Source organism: Lathamus discolor, chromosome 3, assembly GCF_037157495.1.
Source record: "Lathamus discolor isolate bLatDis1 chromosome 3, bLatDis1.hap1, whole genome shotgun sequence".
Lineage (NCBI taxonomy): Eukaryota > Metazoa > Chordata > Aves > Psittaciformes > Psittacidae > Lathamus > Lathamus discolor.
Genome location: NC_088886.1, coordinates 9549428 through 9571395, shown reverse-complemented (window position 1 = coordinate 9571395; position 21968 = coordinate 9549428). Strand labels below are relative to the sequence as shown.

The 21968-nt window shown below is 39.8% G+C and overlaps 1 protein-coding gene across 5 annotated transcripts in view; it reads right to left on the bottom strand.

Annotated features, from left to right (window-relative positions):
* The window catches only part of SPATA6 (spermatogenesis associated 6), a 57661-nt gene extending 39271 nt beyond the window's left edge, over positions 1 to 18390 (bottom strand). For 4 of the 5 annotated variants that reach the window (XR_010611405.1, XM_065673391.1, XM_065673389.1 and 1 more), the window contains exons 1-7: positions 18279 to 18390; positions 12361 to 12498; positions 10792 to 10840; positions 9872 to 9913; positions 8412 to 8536; positions 3819 to 3899; positions 310 to 588 (exon numbers count right to left, since the gene is read on the bottom strand). Coding sequence is in view for 4 of the 5 variants with exons in the window: in XM_065673391.1 (XP_065529463.1) it covers positions 310 to 588; positions 3819 to 3899; positions 8412 to 8536; positions 9872 to 9913; positions 10792 to 10840; positions 12361 to 12498; positions 18279 to 18326 (762 nt within the window). In the remaining variant the exon portion in view is untranslated. The remainder of the gene's footprint in view (positions 1 to 309; positions 589 to 3818; positions 3900 to 8411; positions 8537 to 9871; positions 9914 to 10791; positions 10841 to 12360; positions 12499 to 18278) is intronic. The other variant, XM_065673392.1, reaches the window with a different exon arrangement.
* Between the last annotated feature and the right edge of the window lie 3578 nt (positions 18391 to 21968).

Genomic DNA, 21968 nt, shown 5'->3' with positions numbered 1-21968 from the left:
TATCAATTACTTCCAAGCTGAATTTATACACCTATTATCCTGTCTAGTGCGCTGGAAGAAAAGAAATGGAGCCTTGGAGAATTTAACCAAGATATTCATGAAAGAATTTGATCTTTTCCTGTTACTAATGTGGATAAAAGAAATTTTATTTTAGTTAATTTTACATTTAAATCACTATGTGACAGACTGTTAAGGAGAGAAAAATTATTCATCTAAACTAAGAGCTGAATGAAATTTTGGAGCTATATTTAGTGAAAGAACAATATTTGATCTGAGTTAAGCTGGAAGCACTTTGGAGAGAATACAAACCCGTCTAACTACAAATGGAGGTTTATCGGTATCTCTTCTGAATTCATAAGGACCAAGTTTTAAATGGGCCAGTCGTTGCCTGGCGTCTTGTGATAGCTCACACATTCGTCTTTTTGTGTATGGAGATGGAGAACGTGATTTAGAAGCTATTGTAGGCTGCTCGTAGCTCTTTGTTGCTAAGCTGTGCCTGTTTTTCTCAGGTGAAAGAGTATTTTTCTTTGGCAACTTTGTTTGCAATTTTCCATTTGGGGTTGAGTGATGTACCAAATTCAAATCATCCTAAAGTGAAAAAGAGAAATTATCTGCTTTGACAGCATGTGGAACAAAGATCACTGAAAATAATGTAAACAGGGAACTGATTTCCCCTCAAACAACTATAATCAAACAGCAATTTAAAATGCAACAACGTATTTTCCATTTTCTCTGGAACCAAAAGAAGGTTAAACCACACGTTACTAGATGTTAGTTAAGGCAGAGTGTCTGATACTCACCCAATTAGCTTTCTCACACAGTTAGTGTACAGAGACTGTGAAAAATTGAGTTTTGTCATAACTTCATTTCACACAAACTTTACCTGGCTTGCACAGACACAGATTTGAAGCATTTTTTCATCTGTTTAAACTCTTTTTAACCTTTTAGAAGTCTTGCCCTTTAAAATGAAATATATAAATTAAACTAGAAGCCTGTTTAATATTTTAATTTATGTGGATTTAGAGTTGCCTAAAGCCTTACAAGAAGTCTCAGTGCATTCTCTGAAATTTATATTTTCTTGGATCATAGTGAAGTTACCAGTTTTTCAACGAGTTATAATAAAGAAGCTATGTTTAGTAAAAAACCAGCCAAACAAATAACATCCTCCCCAAAAAAATACCAACAAAAAATGTTTGAAGACCGTCTTCCCAAGATCCTCTCAAATTGTGTGAATGCTTCTGCAAAAGGAGAGGTAAAGCAGCTGTTTATTTTTACAGCTGGCACTTGACATCCACAATATGGATTTTGAAGCTAAAACTTATAAAAATCCCACTATTATCAAATATTGCCTTAAAAGTCTATCTCTGAAGTGGCATTGCTGTCAAAACACCTACATACAGCAGAAACAAGGAACGTGGAGGAACAACCAACCTCGCCACCTCCCTTCCCACAATCAGCAAAGCTTATCTAGCAACCAGGGCTGACACCCCCTCCAAGTAACTATTAACGTCTTCAGTGACTGATTTCATATTCTGGGAAGCTGTTTCCAACACTGAAGTTTTGTTGGAAATACATTATCATTCCTTTGTAAACCCTAGCATTAAATGAGCAATCAATTATTCTACAAGCTTTATAGGTCAAGACACTCGAGATTCTACAACTCTTACTAGGCTACACAGTTAGCAGCATTTTAACTTTGAATACCACAGTATAGATATAATTAGACTTTTTGTTCAAATTTGGCCCAAATTCACAAATTATAAAAGACAAAAAATTATCATATAGAAAAACTCTACTTCCTGTTAGAAATTCCTCTTCAAACTTGAGGAAATTGACATTAGTCATAAATCTGAATGTTGCACAAACTGCTTTAGAAGAACTCAGAAATTAAATGTCCAGCTTGACTTCAAGCCTTTCTCTCTACACAGAATCATAGAATGGTGTGGGTTGGAAAGGACCTGAAGATCATCTAGTCCCATATCCTGCCATGGGCAGAGACACCTCACACTAGACTGTGTCACCCAAGGCTCTGTCCAACCTGGCCTTGAACACTGCCAGGGATGGAGCAGTTACCACTTCTTTGGGCAGCCTATTCCAGTGCCTCACAAGGAAGAACTTCTGCCTAATGTCTAACCTAAATCTCTCTTGCTCAAGTTTAAACCCATTGCCCCTTGTCCTATCCTCTGTCCCTGATGAAAAGTCCCTCCCCAACATCCTTATAGGCCCCCCCTTTAGACACTGGAAGGCTGCTATGAGGTCTCCATGCAAGCCTTGTCTTCTCCAGGCTGAACAGCCCCAACTTTCCCAGCCTGTCTTTGTATGGGAGGTGCTCCAGGCCCCTTATGATCCTCGTGGCGTTCTCTGGACTTGCTCCAACAGCTCCATGTCCTTTTTATGTTGAGGACACCAGAACTGCACAAAATACTCCAAGTGAGTTCTCATGACAGCAGAGTAGAGGGGCGGGATCACCTCCTTTGACCTGCTGGTCACGCTTCTTTTGATGCAGCCCAGTATATGACTGGCTTTCTGGGCTGCAAGTGCACACTGCTGGCTCACATTCGGTTTCTCATCAACCAACACCCCCAAGTCCTTCTCTGCAGGACTGCTCTGAATCACTTCTCCACCCAACAATGAAAGAGGCTGAGGTTGTACGTTTGTTTTGCATCAACACAGTTTGAATCTGGCATCACTCGGACTATTCATGCGAGCATCTTTCTCACTCTGCATTAGCACTTGTGCACCTGTAGCAAACTGGAGTATGGAACTGGCCCAAACGAACAGAGACCTAATTCTCTAAGCTTAATTTCAATTTAATCAGAAGTAAGCTGTGCTTCTTCTGGCTTACACCAATTGTGAAACTAGACCTTCACTGCAACACATACAAATTTTATATGCCATTCATAGCATATGAAATACTTTAAAGGACATTTTAAATTTTAAATCAAACTGAAGTTAGTTTTCTGACAGCTACTGGTTTTACTATTTTTTTTTATTCTTTATCTAATTGTCTCAATCCATTTTTTGCTAAATTTGGAAGAAACTTCTCAATAACTAATTAGCAATGCCACAAACACTTCCCTGACCTTCTTTGCATGCAAGCCTTCCTGAAAACCATTCCATTTTAATGAGGCTGAACCATTTTCCCAGTACTACAGCAAAAAACAGGAGGACATAAGAATAACTTTACATAAGAACTTGTGTCAGGAAACCCAACCAAAATTCCAATCTATGAGACCAGAGTAAAGTGCTACCGAATGACACACATAGATTTTTTCCCCCCTAGTCTCTTCAGCTACTTCACCTCCAACTTCACTTGTTGCAGAAGCAGCATTTCCAGATTAATACTGGTGACAGCCATTTCAACAAAAAAAACATCATTTTTTTTCATTTTCATTACTGTTACTGATACTGTTACAGAAAACAATTAAATTAATTGGCTTGGTTTTTATAAGATACCTTTACTGACTTCACCTGGCTTTCATTGTCCTTAATTTTAAGTGTCAGTAAGAAATGGTGAGAAGGCATCTTCCCACCTATAAATACACGGGGGATTGACACTTCAGCTGATCATAGAACACAGCAGCTGATAATTGTTTCAGATTCAAGGAACTCTCAGCATTTGCTGTCATGCACCAAGCCCACTCTTTACTCATACTTGATTAAAAATTTAATCAAGTTGTCAAGCACCCATGATAACTGCTTTAACCACAACAAAAGAATGAGAAAAGTTTGAAGTGAGCAGCACATGCAAAAATTGGAAGCAAGGCTATCAATATTAAATCTAAAAATTAAATTGCAAACAATTAAATTATGCTAACCTGTATGTGACTCCTTCCTGAGCTTAACAGGCTTTCTGTAATAAGGGAGCTTGTAGAAAATCTCAATTTTGGTGCAATTCCCTAGAAGAGAGACAATAATTGAACATCAAGCTCCAACTCAAGATAAAGGGTATCAAAGAGGTAAATGTCACCTAATGTAACAAACCATTCCTAATTTTCAGCCATTTCCTTTGTTAATTTCAGCCTTTAATAAAGATAATTAGAAAAGACAGAACAGCAATGGTAAATGTCAAGATGCTAACATTTGCATTTCTGACAATTCAATTACAGATGATTATATTGCTTTCGTACAACAATTAAGGTCTGACTTTTATTTCAACACATATCTTAGTCAAAAGCACTTTTAAAGATTTTTCATGTCATGCTATATAGCATCAATAAAAATTCCAGTCATGCTCTGGAAGTTTCATTAACTCTAACTTTGGAAACTTACTTATAAACAGCCTCAATTGTGCAATCTTTTTTGGTAAAAACATTGAAAATTGGTCAGTTACACTGCAAATTATCACCAATTTGTAACAGTATGTTTAAGAATAATCTTTATTCTGTAACCATTAGATCAAAGTCTGATTTCTATGGATTGTCTCCCATGTTCTATAACCACGTTTCACTTTCTCTCGATCCCCTCTTATACATGTGGCTGGCAAGAGGCAGCCCTAGTTTGACCAACTTAGAATCAGTGAGGTCTAACTGGACCTCCTGGACAACCAGCACACTTGTACTAATGGCTAGCAGGTTTCTCTGTCTTTATGTGACTAACAGTTTCTGTTCAACTCATCTTTTTTTACTGCAGCCATGCCTAGAAACATAGTACCTCCAAGAGCTCTGTCTCCTGTGAAATTTATCTAGAATTGACCAACGTGTACAAATGTACTGGGTGCAAATGGCAGAGATTACAACACACAAGTTGAGTGACATTAAAAAAGGCATAAAAGAACTAAAGGCCACATATGCTATAAAAAGTGGGGATCATCTATGTGCATCTTATACAGCTCTGCAGAAGCAAAGACAGAATCAAGCATCCCTAGAACTTTCTACTCTCTCTCCCTTCGACACAGACAGAGTTTGCTGCCCTGAGGCATCTGTGTGCATGGGCGTTTGCGCACATGAACGCACGAAATCACCAAGAAACAAAAAGGAGCTGGTCTGTTTGTGACTCTGCCCTATGTTCTTAAGGATTAGCAGGAACTTCGTAAGTGAAGGCTACTGCTGAACCAAACTATGCTCTAACACCAGACTGAACACACACTGATTTCCCACAAGGGAATATGATCTGACTCCAGGTTAGATTACGGAAATGAAATGACAAAAATGCCACAAAAGCTCAGTCATAACAATTAACTGGGCCCAGGATTCAATCAAGTCAAGTTATGGTACATAAAAGAGACTTTAAAGCTGACCGTCTTTAATCAACTGATTTTATTACTAATGAATTGTCAAGTGCTATCAACAATTTAAAAAAGGACGTATCAGAATTAGTAAGTCTTCTATAAAAAGCAACAACTGAGCACCTACTGCTCTTACAGAGACTGGAAATGATTACAGGATTGTTAAATGCTCCTTCCTAAAATAAATAAATAAGTCACACAAAACTATATCTTCTCCAAAGAAATGGTTTGTGGAGAGCGGATATGGGATGGCACTGGCATATACAGCCAAGGAGATGTCAAAAGTAACTTATAGGCCAAAAGCAATCAGAGAACTTCTGTTTTCTGCAGTTCCCAAACTAGGGATTGCTGAAGGCTATCCAATATAGCATTATGAAAAGACTGCCATATAGCCCCAAACATATCTGCAAATGAAAATCCAGCCAGAAAGTTTTTGGGATCTGTTCTTCTGCCTCTGACTTAGTGGTGTCTACAGCCCTCATCAGGCTTGTCAATCCTTCTGTATCAGCCATTAAACAGAAGTGATAAGGATGTAATAACAATTTGCTCATAGAAAAAAAAATTAAAGGTGGTTCATATTTAGAAGAACACAAGTTAGAAAACAGGTCTAATATGTGCTTTGACTGTAAGGAGAATAAGTACAAGTTTGTAGCATAAAAAGGTATATATGAATATAATAGAACGTCTTGCATTGGTTTGCTAATGAAAGCATAGCTAAAAAGAAACTGCTTTAAGTAACATGGCAAATACTACATGAGAGTGGGAATGGAGATAAGACCATCTGTAAGAAGTCATCAGCAGTCAAGGCTTAAACATATTCTGCAAGGCAAAGGTTGCAGTGAAATACAGAAGAGCTAGCAAAAGCCTCAGCTGGGCAACACTGGACCAGGAGAGATAACTCGAGGCATGTCCTGTATGTGTATTGTGTTTGTAAACCTCGTAAGACATTTAGCCAGAGACATTATCAGGCAAGTGCCAGATTTCTGGAGGAGTTCTGATCCTCTAAACTTGGGATTCCTTCCAACTGGCAGATTAGCAGTGTTAATCAGACACTGCTTGTCACTGCCTATCTGAACTCCACAACCGTAACCTTGCTGTTGCTACCTTTATTTTTTTAATAAAAGACAAATTTATTGGGAATCAAAGTGCTGCTGAAGCACAGCTGTCAGTCAAAAATATTCAACATCTCAGCTAGCTATAAATAACTTTTCATGAAGAACATGGCTTTCACTGGCATAGGAACAATGTATAAGGGTTCTCATGACCTTGTTTAACACTTTTGCCTTTTGCTTAGCATTCACATTCAGTGCTTGGTGTGGACAGAGTTAGCAGGAGATACTTGCCAATAAAGATTAAGGAACATTAGAAGATGGAGGCACTTAAGACTGCACTTCTACTGGAGGTAAAAATTCTCTCACAGCTATCCCATTTGGCAAGCAACCACAAGTTCTTTTTGGGAGCCTCCCTCCAATTCCATCTAACACAGATTCTTTATTATTCAGAAAACTGGGGTCAGTGTGCCAAATTCCTTTCTTAAACTGTTTCTGCGATGGAGATGGTATGGAGCAACAGCTGCTGTAGTCCTCGTTCCAGGGCAGAGATGGATTTCATTTACACTGTTCCCAAGGACACGGAAGCACATTTCTGTCTTACATCTGTCTTACACCTCTTAAAGCTACTACAGTGTCATCATTCAGCTACACATCCAAATGACTCTGATCACATCTTCTAGAGCTCACAAATTACAGCACCTTCTCTTTATTAGAAGGAACCTAATTTTTGTATTAAAGACCTTAGTCCAACAAACTTCTTTATTGGTTCTGCTTCTACAAAGATTCCTCATATTCCATTCACAAAAAAATCTGAAACCATTTTGCTAGTACCATCTCATATATTACTGCCTCCCTATCTGTGTTTTCCCAACATTAGGAAAGTACCTATTCTACAAGTAATATGAAAGAAATACAATCCCATCCCCTCTCTTGAGCCACCACTTACGTGCATAGGATAAGCCATATCAAAGAATGCTATGGTCAAAAACCAATTTTGCTATTTTTGCAGGGACAGTTTAAGCTGCTGCAGAACCATACATTTTGTATCACAAAATCACAGCTTTAATTCATTTAAATGTAACACAACATTAGACAACAAATTAGCACTTCTAATTGCAAGTGACTGGGCAATTTCCAAGTTGCCCTCGCAGGGGAAAGATTATACCAGCTAAAAGGTACCAATGACCTTTAGTCATAATTTTCCTCCAGACATGAGTTTTCAATCCAATCACAATGGACAGGGTAAGTAAGCCCCTACTTTCCCAATCCAAATCTCCTGCCAATCCACCAGTAAAACTTAACGAAAATAGGATAAAACAAGCCACAAAACACATCTCCCACATCATCATCTTCAAAGTGCCTTCCTGAGTTATTCCACCGACGCCCAAGATTCAACAGTAAAATGCTATGAAAGGGCAGTGTGATATGAATTCATTTTCATTTACTACGTACTTGAGCTGTTATCTCCAGAAAATTAACATTAATTCATTGCACTCATTCTGCCAATTAGTTGTCATTTATCATAGCTTTTTTGAAACTGTAGAAAAGCCAAGTTACTAAACTAGTGTGAATGGCTCAAACTTAAGAAACAGGCTTTGGAACTGAAAAATAATCATGCAGCACTAAGCTAAATTTCAGTTCCTTACTGTTTTCATGGTGATGTTGCACCTCAGAGAGGCCCACAAGTCAGATGACATAACACTAGACATTCGTGCTGACTATCATTGTCTTAAACGGTACCAAAAATGGTCCAAAACAAATTGCTACAAAGCCAAACTGAGGAGGAGGGTTACATGGTTTTTGTGTTGAGAACTGTGAAGTTGGTGTGGTATTTCCCTCTTCTCTTGCACCCCTTCCACTCCCAACTGCATCATGGATTAAATTGTATGGAAGCAATGTCATGAAGCCACACTGCAAACCAAGTGGAAACTAACTTTTTCTCATTGCGTAATTTCTTGAAGCATTTTGAAAAGAGATTATACCTTCACCAAAGTTCAACTGTGAATTTGTACATTCAACACCTGAAATGGCAAAATCTGTCAGAAGTAATCACTTTTCATTTGAAGTAGTTCAAGGGGCTTCTTCTGTGGAACACACTGTACCATAAATACAATTCATAGATATTCACTCACTGTAAAAGAAGAGGACCTCTTCATTAAAATCTCACGATCAAAACCATGGTGCCCACGGGTAAGCTTAGGGTCAGGAAACAGGAAATCTCTTGTATTTTCTTCATATGTAGCTAGAACATTTCCTACTAAAAAGAAAAATATGTACTTTAATTGGAAAATAGACAAAGTGACATGCACAGACACCACACACAAGACCATACTGAAACTCAGTAAGTTTTGTTCTCTACAAATTAACAGCAAGGCTCTAAAACTCGTATCACACTGGGAAATAACCTTATCAAGTTAAATCAGCAGCAATGTGCAGAATCTACTCTGAAAGTATGATTCATAATTACAGGAAAAAAATAAATAAGATTGTCTTAACTGTTCTGTAAGAGACATATGAGAAGTCTTCTCTAGGTAATTCTGAAGTAGTTTTCCCCTTTTTTTCACTTCCATGCCACAGAATAAATCAGTATTCTTTTTTATGGCAGCAAATCCCTTATCAAAAGCTGCATCATTCCATATTACAGAATAGTAGTAGTAATAGTGGGCATAGTAATAAGAAAGAAATGCAAGCAACATCAAAATAATTATCCCAAGATTTTGTCACTACCCTGGTTTACTACTTCTCTAAAAAAAAATATTTTCTTTAGGGGAAAACCTTGAATGTATAGTATAAAAAAAAATTAAAAACTGTGCTATTGCAGTCATCAGCTTATGTTGGGCTGATCCCTGAAATTTAACTCCTTTGAGAAAGATCTTTTACCCTCCCGCAACAAAAATCTGTTTAGTATATTTCTTCACATAAAGAGCCTGGTGAGTCACCCAAGAGAAGAAACTGCTTCCTTGAAAGTATTAAGGACAGGAGACAGCGAGTGCTTTTAATACCAGTTTCCAAATGAGTCCTCTTTAAAACTTGACTTTATTTCCAATAAAATGCAGATTTACATTATTCATGGGAACACTTGAATTTCATTAAAATGGATTTTTATAATCACACAAACCAATAACAGAAGTATGACAAATCGCTATTTATTATCTTCACATATCCCAAGAGACCTGTAATACTTATAGTGAGGATGAGAGTTTTCCCAATGGTCACCATTAAAATGGAAGGAAAAAAAGTGTCATTCTGAGAACAAGATTATGCACTCTGAAATTTCACAGACAGCCACTTTGCAAGTGAATTGTGATGCAGTTAATTAGTGTGCACTGGATGAGTTCAGTTTATTTTCCATTTTTAAAATATTATCACTTTCCTAAGCTTGAGTATGGTACATTTCAATATTCAGTTATTACTCTCTTTCAAGAATGAGATCCTCTTGATCTATTAACATTTTATATTCAGAGGACTATTTGTTGAAGAGCTTTCTATGTTGTTTGTGTCTTGGAAGAAGTGATTGTGCTGTAATGGGGCAATGTCCTCATGGAAATTCACCTATTAAACTGCATAATTTATGAAGAGACTGATACAATACCTGGAGGAACAAGCTGTATTAGTTCAAGTACTGTTGTGTCAACTAGAAAGGGAAAAAGTTTTTTCATGAGTTAAAAAATAGAAAATGGAAGTAATTATCCCAGTCAAACCCCAAGAAAACCAGCTCACTGATTTAAGCTCCACAGCACTGTACATAGCTGAACTACCTCCGCTACACCAACAATAAGAGGAAATTAAGAACAGTTTGCATAATACCACAGATGAACACAATGGCATTAGCAGCGTACAAATGACAACTCTAAATTTGACTTAGAAATTCGTAAGTCCTATCTGCTGCCAAGTTTGTCCTCCCTTTTAAAGATGAAGCAAACTTTGCTGCCTTTTCATATAACTCCCAATATGAAGGAGCGTATTTGTGGAGTTTGAGTTCAGTGCTGTCTCATTACAATTCATTATGCTCCACATGTGGCAAAAGATAATTTTCTTAAGAAGTAAAATGAGCAATTTTACAAAAACCAAAGGTTTATGCTTATTTGAAAATTATTAATAATAGTAATAAAAAAAGATCAGATACAGGAATCTGTTATCTCTCTGGATAACCAGCTGGATTTTCCATTAATTATGACTTTTTACCCTTTTCCTGTTCTAAAGCATGTAGCACACATTTCTAGAGGCATTTTGTTAGATAACAGTATTTTGGGGAAGTTACTAGTATTCAAAGACAGCAAAAAACCTCCTGGCCTGCACTGGCCAGGAATCTTCTGTTCTGAAAACCCACTCATGTTATTGTTCTACTTACTTAGTACATGACATACTACATTGGTTACCCACTAGCTTTTCAGAGAACAGGTTCCTGACAGAAAAATTATCACATACTTTAATCCCCAAAAAAGTCTTTGGAGCCTATACATACATGACATTAATACATACAACATAGTATAGATAAAAAGCAGAACCTACGTTCCAGTAACTCCACAAGGTCTCCAGGATCAACTATATTAGCAAATGTCTGGAAAAGAAATTAATAAAAAGTAATAATGGGCCAAAGTAATCAGATAGACCTCTAGGGAAAAAGAAGTTAAAAAAACCCTCTAAAAGACAATATTCTCCCTTGCCAAGATGGTTGCCAAGAGTCCTATCCCCACTGGTAAAAGAAAGGAAACTGAAATTATCATTTGGCACATGATCAAATTCATTGAAAGCTAGCAGCTCTTGTCATATGCTTTCTAGCCATTCAGGGTTAGCTCTCCATATTTAAATTAGGAGGTATTGTGAAGAGCTGAACACAAAGAGATAAGTATTGTCTGAGAAAATTTTGAAAGAGAAAGATAAATTGCTGAATACACTAGAATTCTGATAGATGAAAAATATGTTCTTTAATATATTTACACCTTGAGCTTTATTTCCATGGAAGCGACTATTCGTGTACAGAGTACTGTTCAGGGTTTTTTAACCTGAATCCCATGTGAAATAGGTGGCAAGGCATAGGGGAGGATGATGCACTGGATATTCAGTAGGTAACAGATTTTCCTCTAATTCAGTACAAAAGTCTCAGCAGAGTCGTGTAGATCACTTTCAAGGTACCAGCCACTAAAAAACACAAAGTACTGGTGCTGCACAAGTATCTAGACCTGAGCAATAGCTATTTGTAAGAAGACAGATATTCTCAGCTTTCTTGTTCACCTCTTTTGTAAGCAGATGGATCCTGGTGTCTTCCCCTAAATTAAACTGAAAACAGTATTCAATACATCTCCCTTAAGTAGTTTGTGGTATGTTTGCCTTTAAAGAACTATGGTCTTTTTGACAGTTCAGTAGCTGGTGAAATTATCATTGTTTGTATCTTACCCACATCACCACAGCATCACTGATGTTTACTCAGTCTGGTTTTCAAAGTGCTGGGGGATGCTTAAAGGAAAAGAACTAGAAAGGGCAAAGTATTATTATTCATAGGTAGTCCAGAAGCCAGATCATATCTGGAAGATACTGTTTCATTATCCCTGTGGTACTAATAATGAAGCTAGCAGGGACTCAGAATAAGTAATAAACAACTATAAATTAGAAGGCCAGAGTACCAACCTGGGAATTCTGGTGACAAACTGTGAGAAAAGTATCTCAAAGGGAGAAAGATGTCACCAAAAAGGCTTGAGCTGCTATTCTGTCTTTCTACTAAATTAAATTAACTCTCCTATATCATGTTGCCTTTGTTCTTCAACTTGCCATAATTTTTAAAACAACATTCAGTTCCTTCCAAGCCAGGAAAACAGACACTGAGAAAGGACAGTTCGCAGAAGAATGAACAAATATCTAAAAAGTCTCAACATACATTATAATCTCTAGCATGCAAAAATCTTGAGTAAAACATGTGGATAATATACACACATACCTCCTATGTGCTGAAGAAAAGCAGGAGTTGTGTGTGTGACTCCCACCCTCAGTGTGACTGCTTGTGCCCAGGGGTTTTGCAGTGAGTTTCTGTGGAGTTTGGGATAGGTTTTACTTGGCTTGCATTAGCTCTTGACACTATCTTACCTTCTCAAATACTAGTTTTTCTTGAAAGAAGAGTGGAAACGCTGCTGGGACGCATTGAGTTTTTTTGTGCTGCCCAAATACAGAGACACTGAGATAAAGATCCTCTTTGTCTTTCAGCAGCACTCCAGGGCAAGTTATCTGTAAGAGTAACACATTCATTAAACAACCTGAACTTCAGCTACAGAAGTAATGGCTGTTTTCAAGACAAAAATGAAATGGTCAAGGCTGAAATGGTTGATTTCCAAGAGTCAGATTATAACAGACTAGAGTGAAAAAAAAAATCCTTTCTGAAGCAATTCTGTTTGTACAGACTGACTAGGAAAAATAATCACCATTTTAAAATAATCAGGACCAAATTCTTCTCACTGTAAGTAAACATACTCCAGTCTTCAATTACAAGTGAAGCCTGGCATCCCACAGTTAAGGCATAGACTAACTATACCACAGTTAACCATCAAGGGTAACATGAGGTTCTATATGGAGTCATGTTGAATAAGGTCTACAGGATGCCAAGACACAAAAACCCATCCAAATTTTAGTGTAGCTACAGAGAGAATGACATTGGTAAATGTACATATTTAGACATTCATACTCTGTCCAGTCACCAAAAAAGGCAAGTCCATTTGCAAAAACGTTATTAACTTTGCCTTCTAATATGTAAATAGGACAAGGGGTAATGGGTTAAAACTTACAGGGGAAGTTTAGATTGGATCTAAGGAAAAAGTTCTTTACTGTGAGGGTGGTGAGGCACTGGAATGGGTTGCCCAGGGAAGTTGTGAATGCTCCATCCCTGGCAGTGTTCAAGGCCAGGCTGGACAGAGCCTTGGGTGACATGGTTTAGTGTGAGGTGTCCCTGCCCATGGCAGGGGGGTTGGAACTGCATGATCTTAAGTTCCTTTCCAACCCTAACTATTCTATGATTCTATCAGACACTTACTTAGCACACAAAGCTTCACCTGAGAAGTTTGGCCACCATGCAGGGTATTCAAGGCAGGGAAAGCTCCTCATTAGGTTCCCTGATACTGCCACTTAACAATTCTTATTCTTTAAGCAAGAAGAAGTTGGTGTGTTTTCAAAGCTCTGATGAACATTAGATGTTCTTTCTTGAGTTTCCACTGCAAGGATGTACAGAACTTACTGTAAAACTATCTGCTGTTTTCTTCCCAGCCATGTGGTTTTATTCTATTAGCCAGCCAGAGAACTGTCACCTTTCAGTTCAGTTCTACTGTTCACTTTTTATCTCAATACAATAAATATGAGGTTATCTCTTCCAACATAAGGTTGTTGGAGAAAGTGCTCAGACTTTCAATTGCCAGGTAGAAAGACAAAGGAGGAGAGTGACAGGAATGAAAATAAGTTCTTTGCTTACAGTTTCCTACTCCCAAATGAATGTTTTACTTGAGAAATCCTAACCAGATTTAAAAGAAAACTATATAAATAGAAGAACAGCCTCAGGTGAAAGAAACAAGAGAAACCAATGTGTGATGGATTATTATAGATATAGTGTAAGAAAAAAAAAAATAGTGCTTCTACTCATAAAAATCCGAGGAGGAAAAAAAAAGGGTTTCCACTTCATGTAAATGAGGGCTTCGAACCTGCAACAGAAGTGCCAGAGTAATAGATATCCCAGTTGAAACAGACTGTCAAGCATGAAACAGCTTATATGACACTCATGCAGTTGCAAGTGTGAATAGCAGGGAGTGAAAGAGACAGATTTCATTCATAGAAAGCAAGATCCTCCAAACTACATACTACATGTCATGTTAGCTTAGTTCTTGCTTTTCATCTTGACACTTCTGTAGAATTGACTGTCGTTTTTCGCTGGGGTTTTGTGCCTTTCACCTTACAGAATGCAACCAATATTTGCCTATTTATTGAAATGAAAGGTTTGAAGACATCAGAGAGGACAAAACTGAAAATAACAGGTGCTATTTATTCTGGCTATCCTGCAAAAGAAGAATAATCCTTACAAATTATCACATGGGGCAAGATAAAACATGCGGAAAGTTGTGCTGTTACTACCTTTGAGATAAACTGCACAATTTGCTGCCTCGGCTGGAACAACAGATCTACATGTTTATGTGACTAAAACAGCTCCAAAAAACGAATGACACATGTATTCCTGCAGTTCATGAAATCTATTTTGTAATACGTGATGCATGGAGCTTCACAACACTTAGGAGACAAATTGAAGCTCTTATCTGAGTGCAAACTGTTCAGGCAGGGACCATTTTAAAAACTGTCATAGTAATCTATGGATTAGCTAAGGAAGAGGGATATCAATGCTGCAATTAACTGATCTTACTACTAGCCAGGAGGTCTATGATGAATGCCTAGGACAGCATTACTCTGGACTTCCCTGAAGCAGTTTCCAGGAGGATGGGAAATGTGTAACAACCTTATTGTTGGGACATCACAAATAGCCATAAAGAAAACACTCAATTCACAGAAAGTTCCACCTGAACAGGAGGAAGAAATTTACCATGAGGGTGACTCAACATGGGAATATGTTGCCCAGAGAGGCTGAGGAGTCTCCTTCCCTGGAGATATTCAAGAGCCATCTGGAGACAATCCTGAGTAATGTGGTCTAGGTGACCCTTCTAGCCTCAACCATTCTGTGATCTCATGGAAAGGAACAGAATTCTACTGATCCACAACTCCCTGTGGCATCCGTTTGTCACATGCAGTTATAAAACTGTAGCTGCCTATGTAACCAATGACAAAGGCAGGCCTGGAAAAATACCTTTAATTGCCCATTACCATCAAAACAAAGAGCTCCCTGTGAAGGGCCATGGCCAGTATTAACTTCTGTTGAGTGCAAGCTTCCAGAAAGAACAGCATTTTGGACTCAGAGTTGCAAAAATAATCTTCTCCATGTGAAGAGATTTTAGTCTCCTTACCTGACAGTAATCCACAAAACTATTAATTCACCACAGTGCTTAAGTTTCACCTACCTTCCCTGCTGCATTTGTGAATTCTCCATGTAGCAATGACATGAAGAATAATGCGAATTTCATTCTGTTCCTACATGAGCAATCTAAATGCCAGCAGCAGAGGAGGGCACCAAAATTAGTCCCAAAAAAACAAATAACAATGAAATCTCAGTCTGAGCAATCATGAATTATTCAACTTTAATTAATGCCAGAGTAAACCAAATAAGGCCTTTAACTGAAGTTTTTCATTTTAGAAGAGCAGCCTTTCAAAAATGAAGAAAACTAGCAGTAAGATAAACCAAAGAGCTAGCGGACTCAGGTTGGAAAAGATCTTGGAATTTCACTAAGTTAAAAGGAGCAAAATCCATCTGTATCCTAAAGCAAGGGAAAACGAAAGAGGACAGAACATCTGACACAAGTGGATAGGTTTCAAAGAGGGTTAAGAAATATGCGGAATGTTGTAAAAGAATAGGAAAGGTAATCATAAATTTGGACAAGATTTTAGTCACAAATAAAGTAAACAAGAAAAAAAGCAATGGAAGTAGCATAAACAACCAAGATGTGAAAACAAACCTATGTCCCAGAAACAATTGAATCATTTACCCTGGTTTTAATAATACTTAACACAGGAGCAAAAAACCAAACAACTTAAACAATGAAATGATGGTAACAGAATTTACCCAATATGCCATAAGCCTGGACCAAGCAGCCACAAGGAGGCTGAATCACATTCAGTGGAAGCTCTGAAAGCATGTAATTTTTCTTGTGGAGTCTATACATAAATAAAGCCTATGTTATGAAAACAAGGATAGCACCATCTGTTGAAAAATAACAAACACAAGGACTACATGAGGCAGAAAAAGAGATCTGAAAAAATCTAACCCCATCAACAAGAATATTTAAATATATAAAAGAATAAAGATGTGGCAGGAAACATGACTAGAAAAAAGCCCAGCAGTGCATTTCATAAAAATAGATCAGTCATGCAAAACCTGACAGTTTCTTGAAAAACCTGTTTTCTGGACAAAGGATATCATATGGTGCCACACAAGAAAATTTTACTTATGATGCAGAAGATGGGAGTTAGTACGAAAGTCCTAAGGTGCCACAGAACTGCCCAAAGGACAGAATCACAGAATGGTTTGGGTCGGAAGGGACCTTAAAGATCATCTGGTTCCAATCCCCTGCCATAGGCAGGGACACCTTCCACATCAATTACGTACAAAACTGGCAGACATCGATCTGAGGGTTACTATTAAAAATGGTGCTCTGTATATGCTGGGATCCATGCCTTTTAATATTTTTAATGACCCTGACACAAAAAGTCAGAGTATTCTCGTGACATTTTCCAATTAAAATTCAGAAATTATCAAAGGTCAACAAAATGTTACAGAAAAACCTGTTTTGTGGGACCACAGTGACATGGATGAGATGTACTTACCGTGTATCAACAACAGGTTTTGGTTTCACTGTGGGGGAACTAACCTTCAAATGGGCTGAGGGAAAGATGAGTGTGTTAACAAATAAATGACAGCATAACAGCAGCACAGCTGTGAGGAGACTATTAGATTAAGACATATAGGATGAATGTTGGACTTTTTTCCCCGATATAACCTAAAGCAACAGTGAGACCCCATCTGGAATGCTGAATTCAATTCTGATCCTGATCAATGCAGTTTTAAAGGGGAAAAGTGGCACCCATCCCTAAGATGATCAAAAGACTGCTCAATCACGTAAAACACTATCAAAAGAACCAGGTCTTTCTAGCTAACAAAGATCGCTTGTGAAATGATAGAACTGGTGTCTAAAAATACATCAAGAGAGCAAACACCAAGGAAGGAAGAAAATTATTTAAGTGAAAGATCAGTGTTGATATTTAAGAGTAGGGTGTCAACTAATCAGAAGGAAATTCAGGCTGGAAAGCTTTCAAACCATCACAGGAGTGAAATGCCAAATTGGCTCCATAGCTTTCCAGCAATCAAGTGAGCCTTTGCATTATAGACACTAACTGTTGGGACAGCAAAACAACACCATTAGTGTGATACCCTCACAGTCTACGTGCAGAAATTCACAACGCTGTATCAGAGCAGCCGCACAAGTTTGGGAACAAAGGTGGCTCAGCAATCAGGGTCCATTTCCCAGTATATACTTTCTGGACCTGCACTTAAATGTTTTAGATGGCACCTTGGGTTTTCCTTTCAGCAGCAAGTATTCTGTCAGCTCTTGCCCTATGAGGAGTCCAAACTTCTGGGTTACAGCAACCAGGGTGTATGAAGCCAACAGCTCCAGAGTGACAGTGCACTGATTACTTTAATTGCTCCTTAAAAGTTATCAGGAAAACGATAGTCATATTTACTCCTACACTGTATATGAGCAAAAAACTTTGCAAAGTGCACAGGGAACGGTCCTAACATGATTAACGGGAAAACTTTCCACTTTCACACCTACTGACCTCACAGCCTCTTTCAGGCACTTCATAGCTGCCCAATACCACATCCTTCACTCACAGGTGCCTCACCACTCACAGAGATGTGTATGCCATGTGTAAGCTGCTGTTTCCTGGGATCTCTTTTACTTTGTTCGGTTCACAAGTGCTCTTCCCACACCGTACAGCTCCGCAAGAATCAGTGTCTCTTAAAAAAGACCTTTAACACGGGGAAGTGAGGACGGTGGAGGAGCACGGCTGGTGCTAGTATCACCGGGGAGCCTGGGGACCGGCTGCCGGGGGATGCACACACAAAAGAGCACAAGTTGCCCAGGAGCCAGCTGGAGCTCAAGACCGAGGGTGACTCCCTCTCAGCTACGGAGCGCAGACCGGTCTGCCAGCGGAACCACCAGGCCGGCAGAACTGGGGGCGGGCGGCGGCAGGGAGAGGTGAAATGGGGCGGGAAGCGGCGCCGGAAGGGCAAACCGCGGCTTCTCCTGCAGCCTGCGGGCCGCCGAGCCCCGGCTGAGCACGGCGGGTCCCACACACCGGGCACTCACCGAGCGGACGTCCAGCTGCAGGACGCAGCGCAGCGCCTTCCGCGGCATGGGCCGCGGGGTCCCGGCCCGCTCCGGCTCGCCCGCGCCGAGGGGCCGACGCCGTCGTCACGGCAACCGCAGCACTTCCGGCGCCGCTCCCGCCTTCCCACAATGCCGTGCGCGGGCGCGACTGTCCTTCCCACAGTGCCCTGCGGTAACGGCCGCTCGTGTGGCGGCCATATTGCGGTGTGCGTGGTGCTGCTGGCCTCGCTCTGCTCGCCGCAGAGCTCTCTGTGCTTGTGCACACAGTATGCGCTGGTGCGGCCCTCATTCCTGTTCTTACAGAACAGCCTGCTTTGGCACTTCCCTCAGGGCCTCAGTGGTGCTGCTGGGGAGCTGCTGTGGTGTATGGGAAGCGGAGTAATTCCCAAGCCCTCAGCGTCGGGAGGGACAGTCACACTCATGGGTGCTGTGTTGGGGATGGATTGCTGGAGCAAAAGCTGAAGTATCTACTTAGGGCAGAGAACCAGGCCACGTATGAGCAGTGGTATTGTGGGGCATCTGGAAGGAGAAGGCAGTTTGTGATGTATCTAATATCTCCAGTTTTTTGGTCCTCCTGGACAAAGGTGCCAAAAGACTTCTTCGGAAGAGGGGAAAACCCAAGTTTCACACAGTTCCTGGGCTGAATAGCCAAAAGCACTGAGTTTCAGTGTGTCTAGTCCTGTGGGACGCAGAGTGAGCACGGTATATTGTGACCAGTCCCATCTTCAGAGTCTCGTGTCCGCACTCCATATCTGAAACTGTCTTTTCAGGCCTGCCTTTCTGTTATTACTAGATTCATTCAGATTTATGGTGCTGATCTTGAGCACCATTGTGATTGTACCAAGGCTATTCGCCAAAGTCTTTGCTGCAACGTTGTTCTCAAGAGTTATTTGCAGTGACGTGTAACACCAGGTCAGTCTGACTTTTATGTTTTGGCAGCTTCAGTTCATCTCAGTCTAAGGCTGTGAGGGAGTTTAAGCCTTGAAATACTTTTCAAATTCACAAGTACAGTTGTATAGAAAGGAGGAAACCGAGCCTCAAATTTTGATTGCTTACAAAAGAGAGCAGTGGCTCAAATGCATCCAAGGGATTGCTTTATTTTAATCATAGAATCATAGAATAGTTAGGGTTGGAAAGGACCTCAAGATCATCCAGTTCCAGCCCCCCTGCCATGGGCAGGGACACCTCACAGTAAATCATCCCACCCAAGGCTTCATCCAACCTGGCCTTGAACACTGCCAGGGGATGGAGCACTCACAACCTCCCTGGGCAACCGATTCCAGTGCCTCACCACCCTAACAGGAAAGAATTTCCTCCTTAGATCCAATCTAAACTTCCCCTGTTTAAGTTTTAACCCGTTACCCCTTGTCCTGTCACTACAGTCCCTGACGAAGAGTCCCTCCCCAGCATCCCTATGGGCCCCCTTCAGGTACTGGAAGGCTGCTCTGAGGTCTCCACGCAGCCTTCTCTTCTCCAGGCTGAACAGCCCCAACTTCCTCAGCCTGTCTTCATACGGGAGGTGCTCCAGTCCCCTGATCATCCTCATGGCCCTCCTCTGGACTTGTTCCAGCAGTTCCATGTCCTTTTTATGTTGAGGACACCAGAACTGCACACAATACTCCAGGTGAGGTCTCAAGAGAGCAGAGTAGAGGGGCAGGATCACCTCCTTCGGCCTGCTGGTCACGCTCCTTTTGATGCAGCCCAGGATGCGGTTGGCTTTCTGGGCTGCGAGCGCACACTAGCGTGTCAAAGAAAAATCATGCTGAGTGATGTAGAAAGCTACTGCTGCTATCTGGAAAGAAACAGCATTCTCAAAATGGTTTAATTTTGATTGTTTGGTTTTTTTTAAGGAAACTGAGCAAAGAACATAATATGCTAGTGCAGACAAAAGTGAACTCTATAGATGGATTAAATATCACTGCTAATACCTGATACCAGTCTTTTAACATAAATAAATGATTGGAAATGCAGGTCTTATTTTTATTAATGGGACTTTTTATTTTCTTATCTAAGCAAAGAACAGGATTCTGGAAAAGACCTGGGAAAGACTAATTTTTGAATCATAGACCTGTAACAGATATATTAAGGAGCGGTTGCCACTTGGATGTAATAATTTTCTATGTATTATCAGCCTCAAGGTTATGAATAGCATTCCAGAGTTAATGAGAAAAAAATTCTTGAAGATCTGTAGCCTCTAGATGGGAACAGTATTAATATGGTTTATTTCTTATTTTTGGTTACCTTTCACATACATGCTTTTTGAAGGGATAAGTAATGTGTTAAAGATCGTGAAGTATGAGATACTACAGTAAGTGTGGCCATATAAGAACGGAAGATAGATAAATGCTGAAATCAAAAATGGCATCATGTTTGTGATGAAAATTTAATATCCATGTGCAGTGCCCTGGAACAGAAGTACTTTATAACCCTTGAAAAAGAAGCACAAGGCAGGACAGAAAGCTCCTCTGAAGTGATAAGGCAGCGATGAATTTCAGTGCTTTTCCTTAGCGAGTCAGGGAGAATTTGAGGTAGACTGGAGAGCAGTGCAGTCTGCACAGAGATGCTTCTCCATCCCTCTGTCTGCAGAGCTTCTTCCACTTCACCCCACTGGGTCTTGGGAAGAAAGGCTGCTGCTGCTGCAGTGCTTTTCCTGTCCAGACCTTTCTGCAGCAGAGGGAGATCCATCTGGACCTTCTCATTCTGTTGAAATGCACCATTTATTTTTACATTTGCACTGCAGGAATTTGGGGGACAACGAGGGAAACTCTGGCTTTCAGCATAAATCCATTTGCTAATAGGCAAAACTGATAAGCAAATCCACAGAAAGTGCATGCTACTTTAATAGACCTGAGGTTTTAACTGCTGTAAAGTTCCATGCTGTGAAAATACATGAATTCCTTTGCTTTTAGAAAAGTAAATCTGCTTGTAACGCTACTTATGCTTAGTTCCATGTAATAAAAAAGCCTGGATGACAGCTTTGCATTATGCTAAGGTTTTTGCAATCTCCTCCATTTGAAAGCTTCATCCTTTTCTGTCCTCCAGGCCCTCCAACATGCCTGCTATGGAAGAACCCTGTTGTCATCAAAATACTCAATTCTGCTCCTGTTTCTGTCATTACAGACCAAGAGTAACTGTGAAAAGAATGAGGTTGCACTGATTTAATACAATTATCACAAGATTTGTACCTTATTGTTGCAGTGCTCGTGACTGTCAGGCCTCAGGAGTTTCAATGTATGAAAACCTGCTTCAAAATAAGTAAAGTGAGGAAAACTGGGAAGATACAGGTTTGCAAATAGTGGATATTCTGAAGTGCAGGATCTGTAAAATAATGTGAATTAGACAGAATTAGTTCAAATAAGACGGGAGGTCAGTGAGCAAGTCTAACATGACTGCATTTGTCAGGAGAGTCACTTTTGGCTAAGAAGCCAGGAATGATTTTCTCCTTAAACTTAGGAAGTGTTCTGCTGGGTACAGAGTGGCATTGCAGAATCATTCTGGCAATAAGAATAAAGGAAGTAAAGGAGCTTTCCACAGTTTTCCACACTGTGCTGCAGTCTGTATGGGTGTTGTCAGAGAGCCATTTCTGCCTACTTCAAACCCCTGATGTTGACAGAGCTGCCAGAAGAGACCTCTGTCTTACTGCACATCCTTTATTTAGATATCATCTAA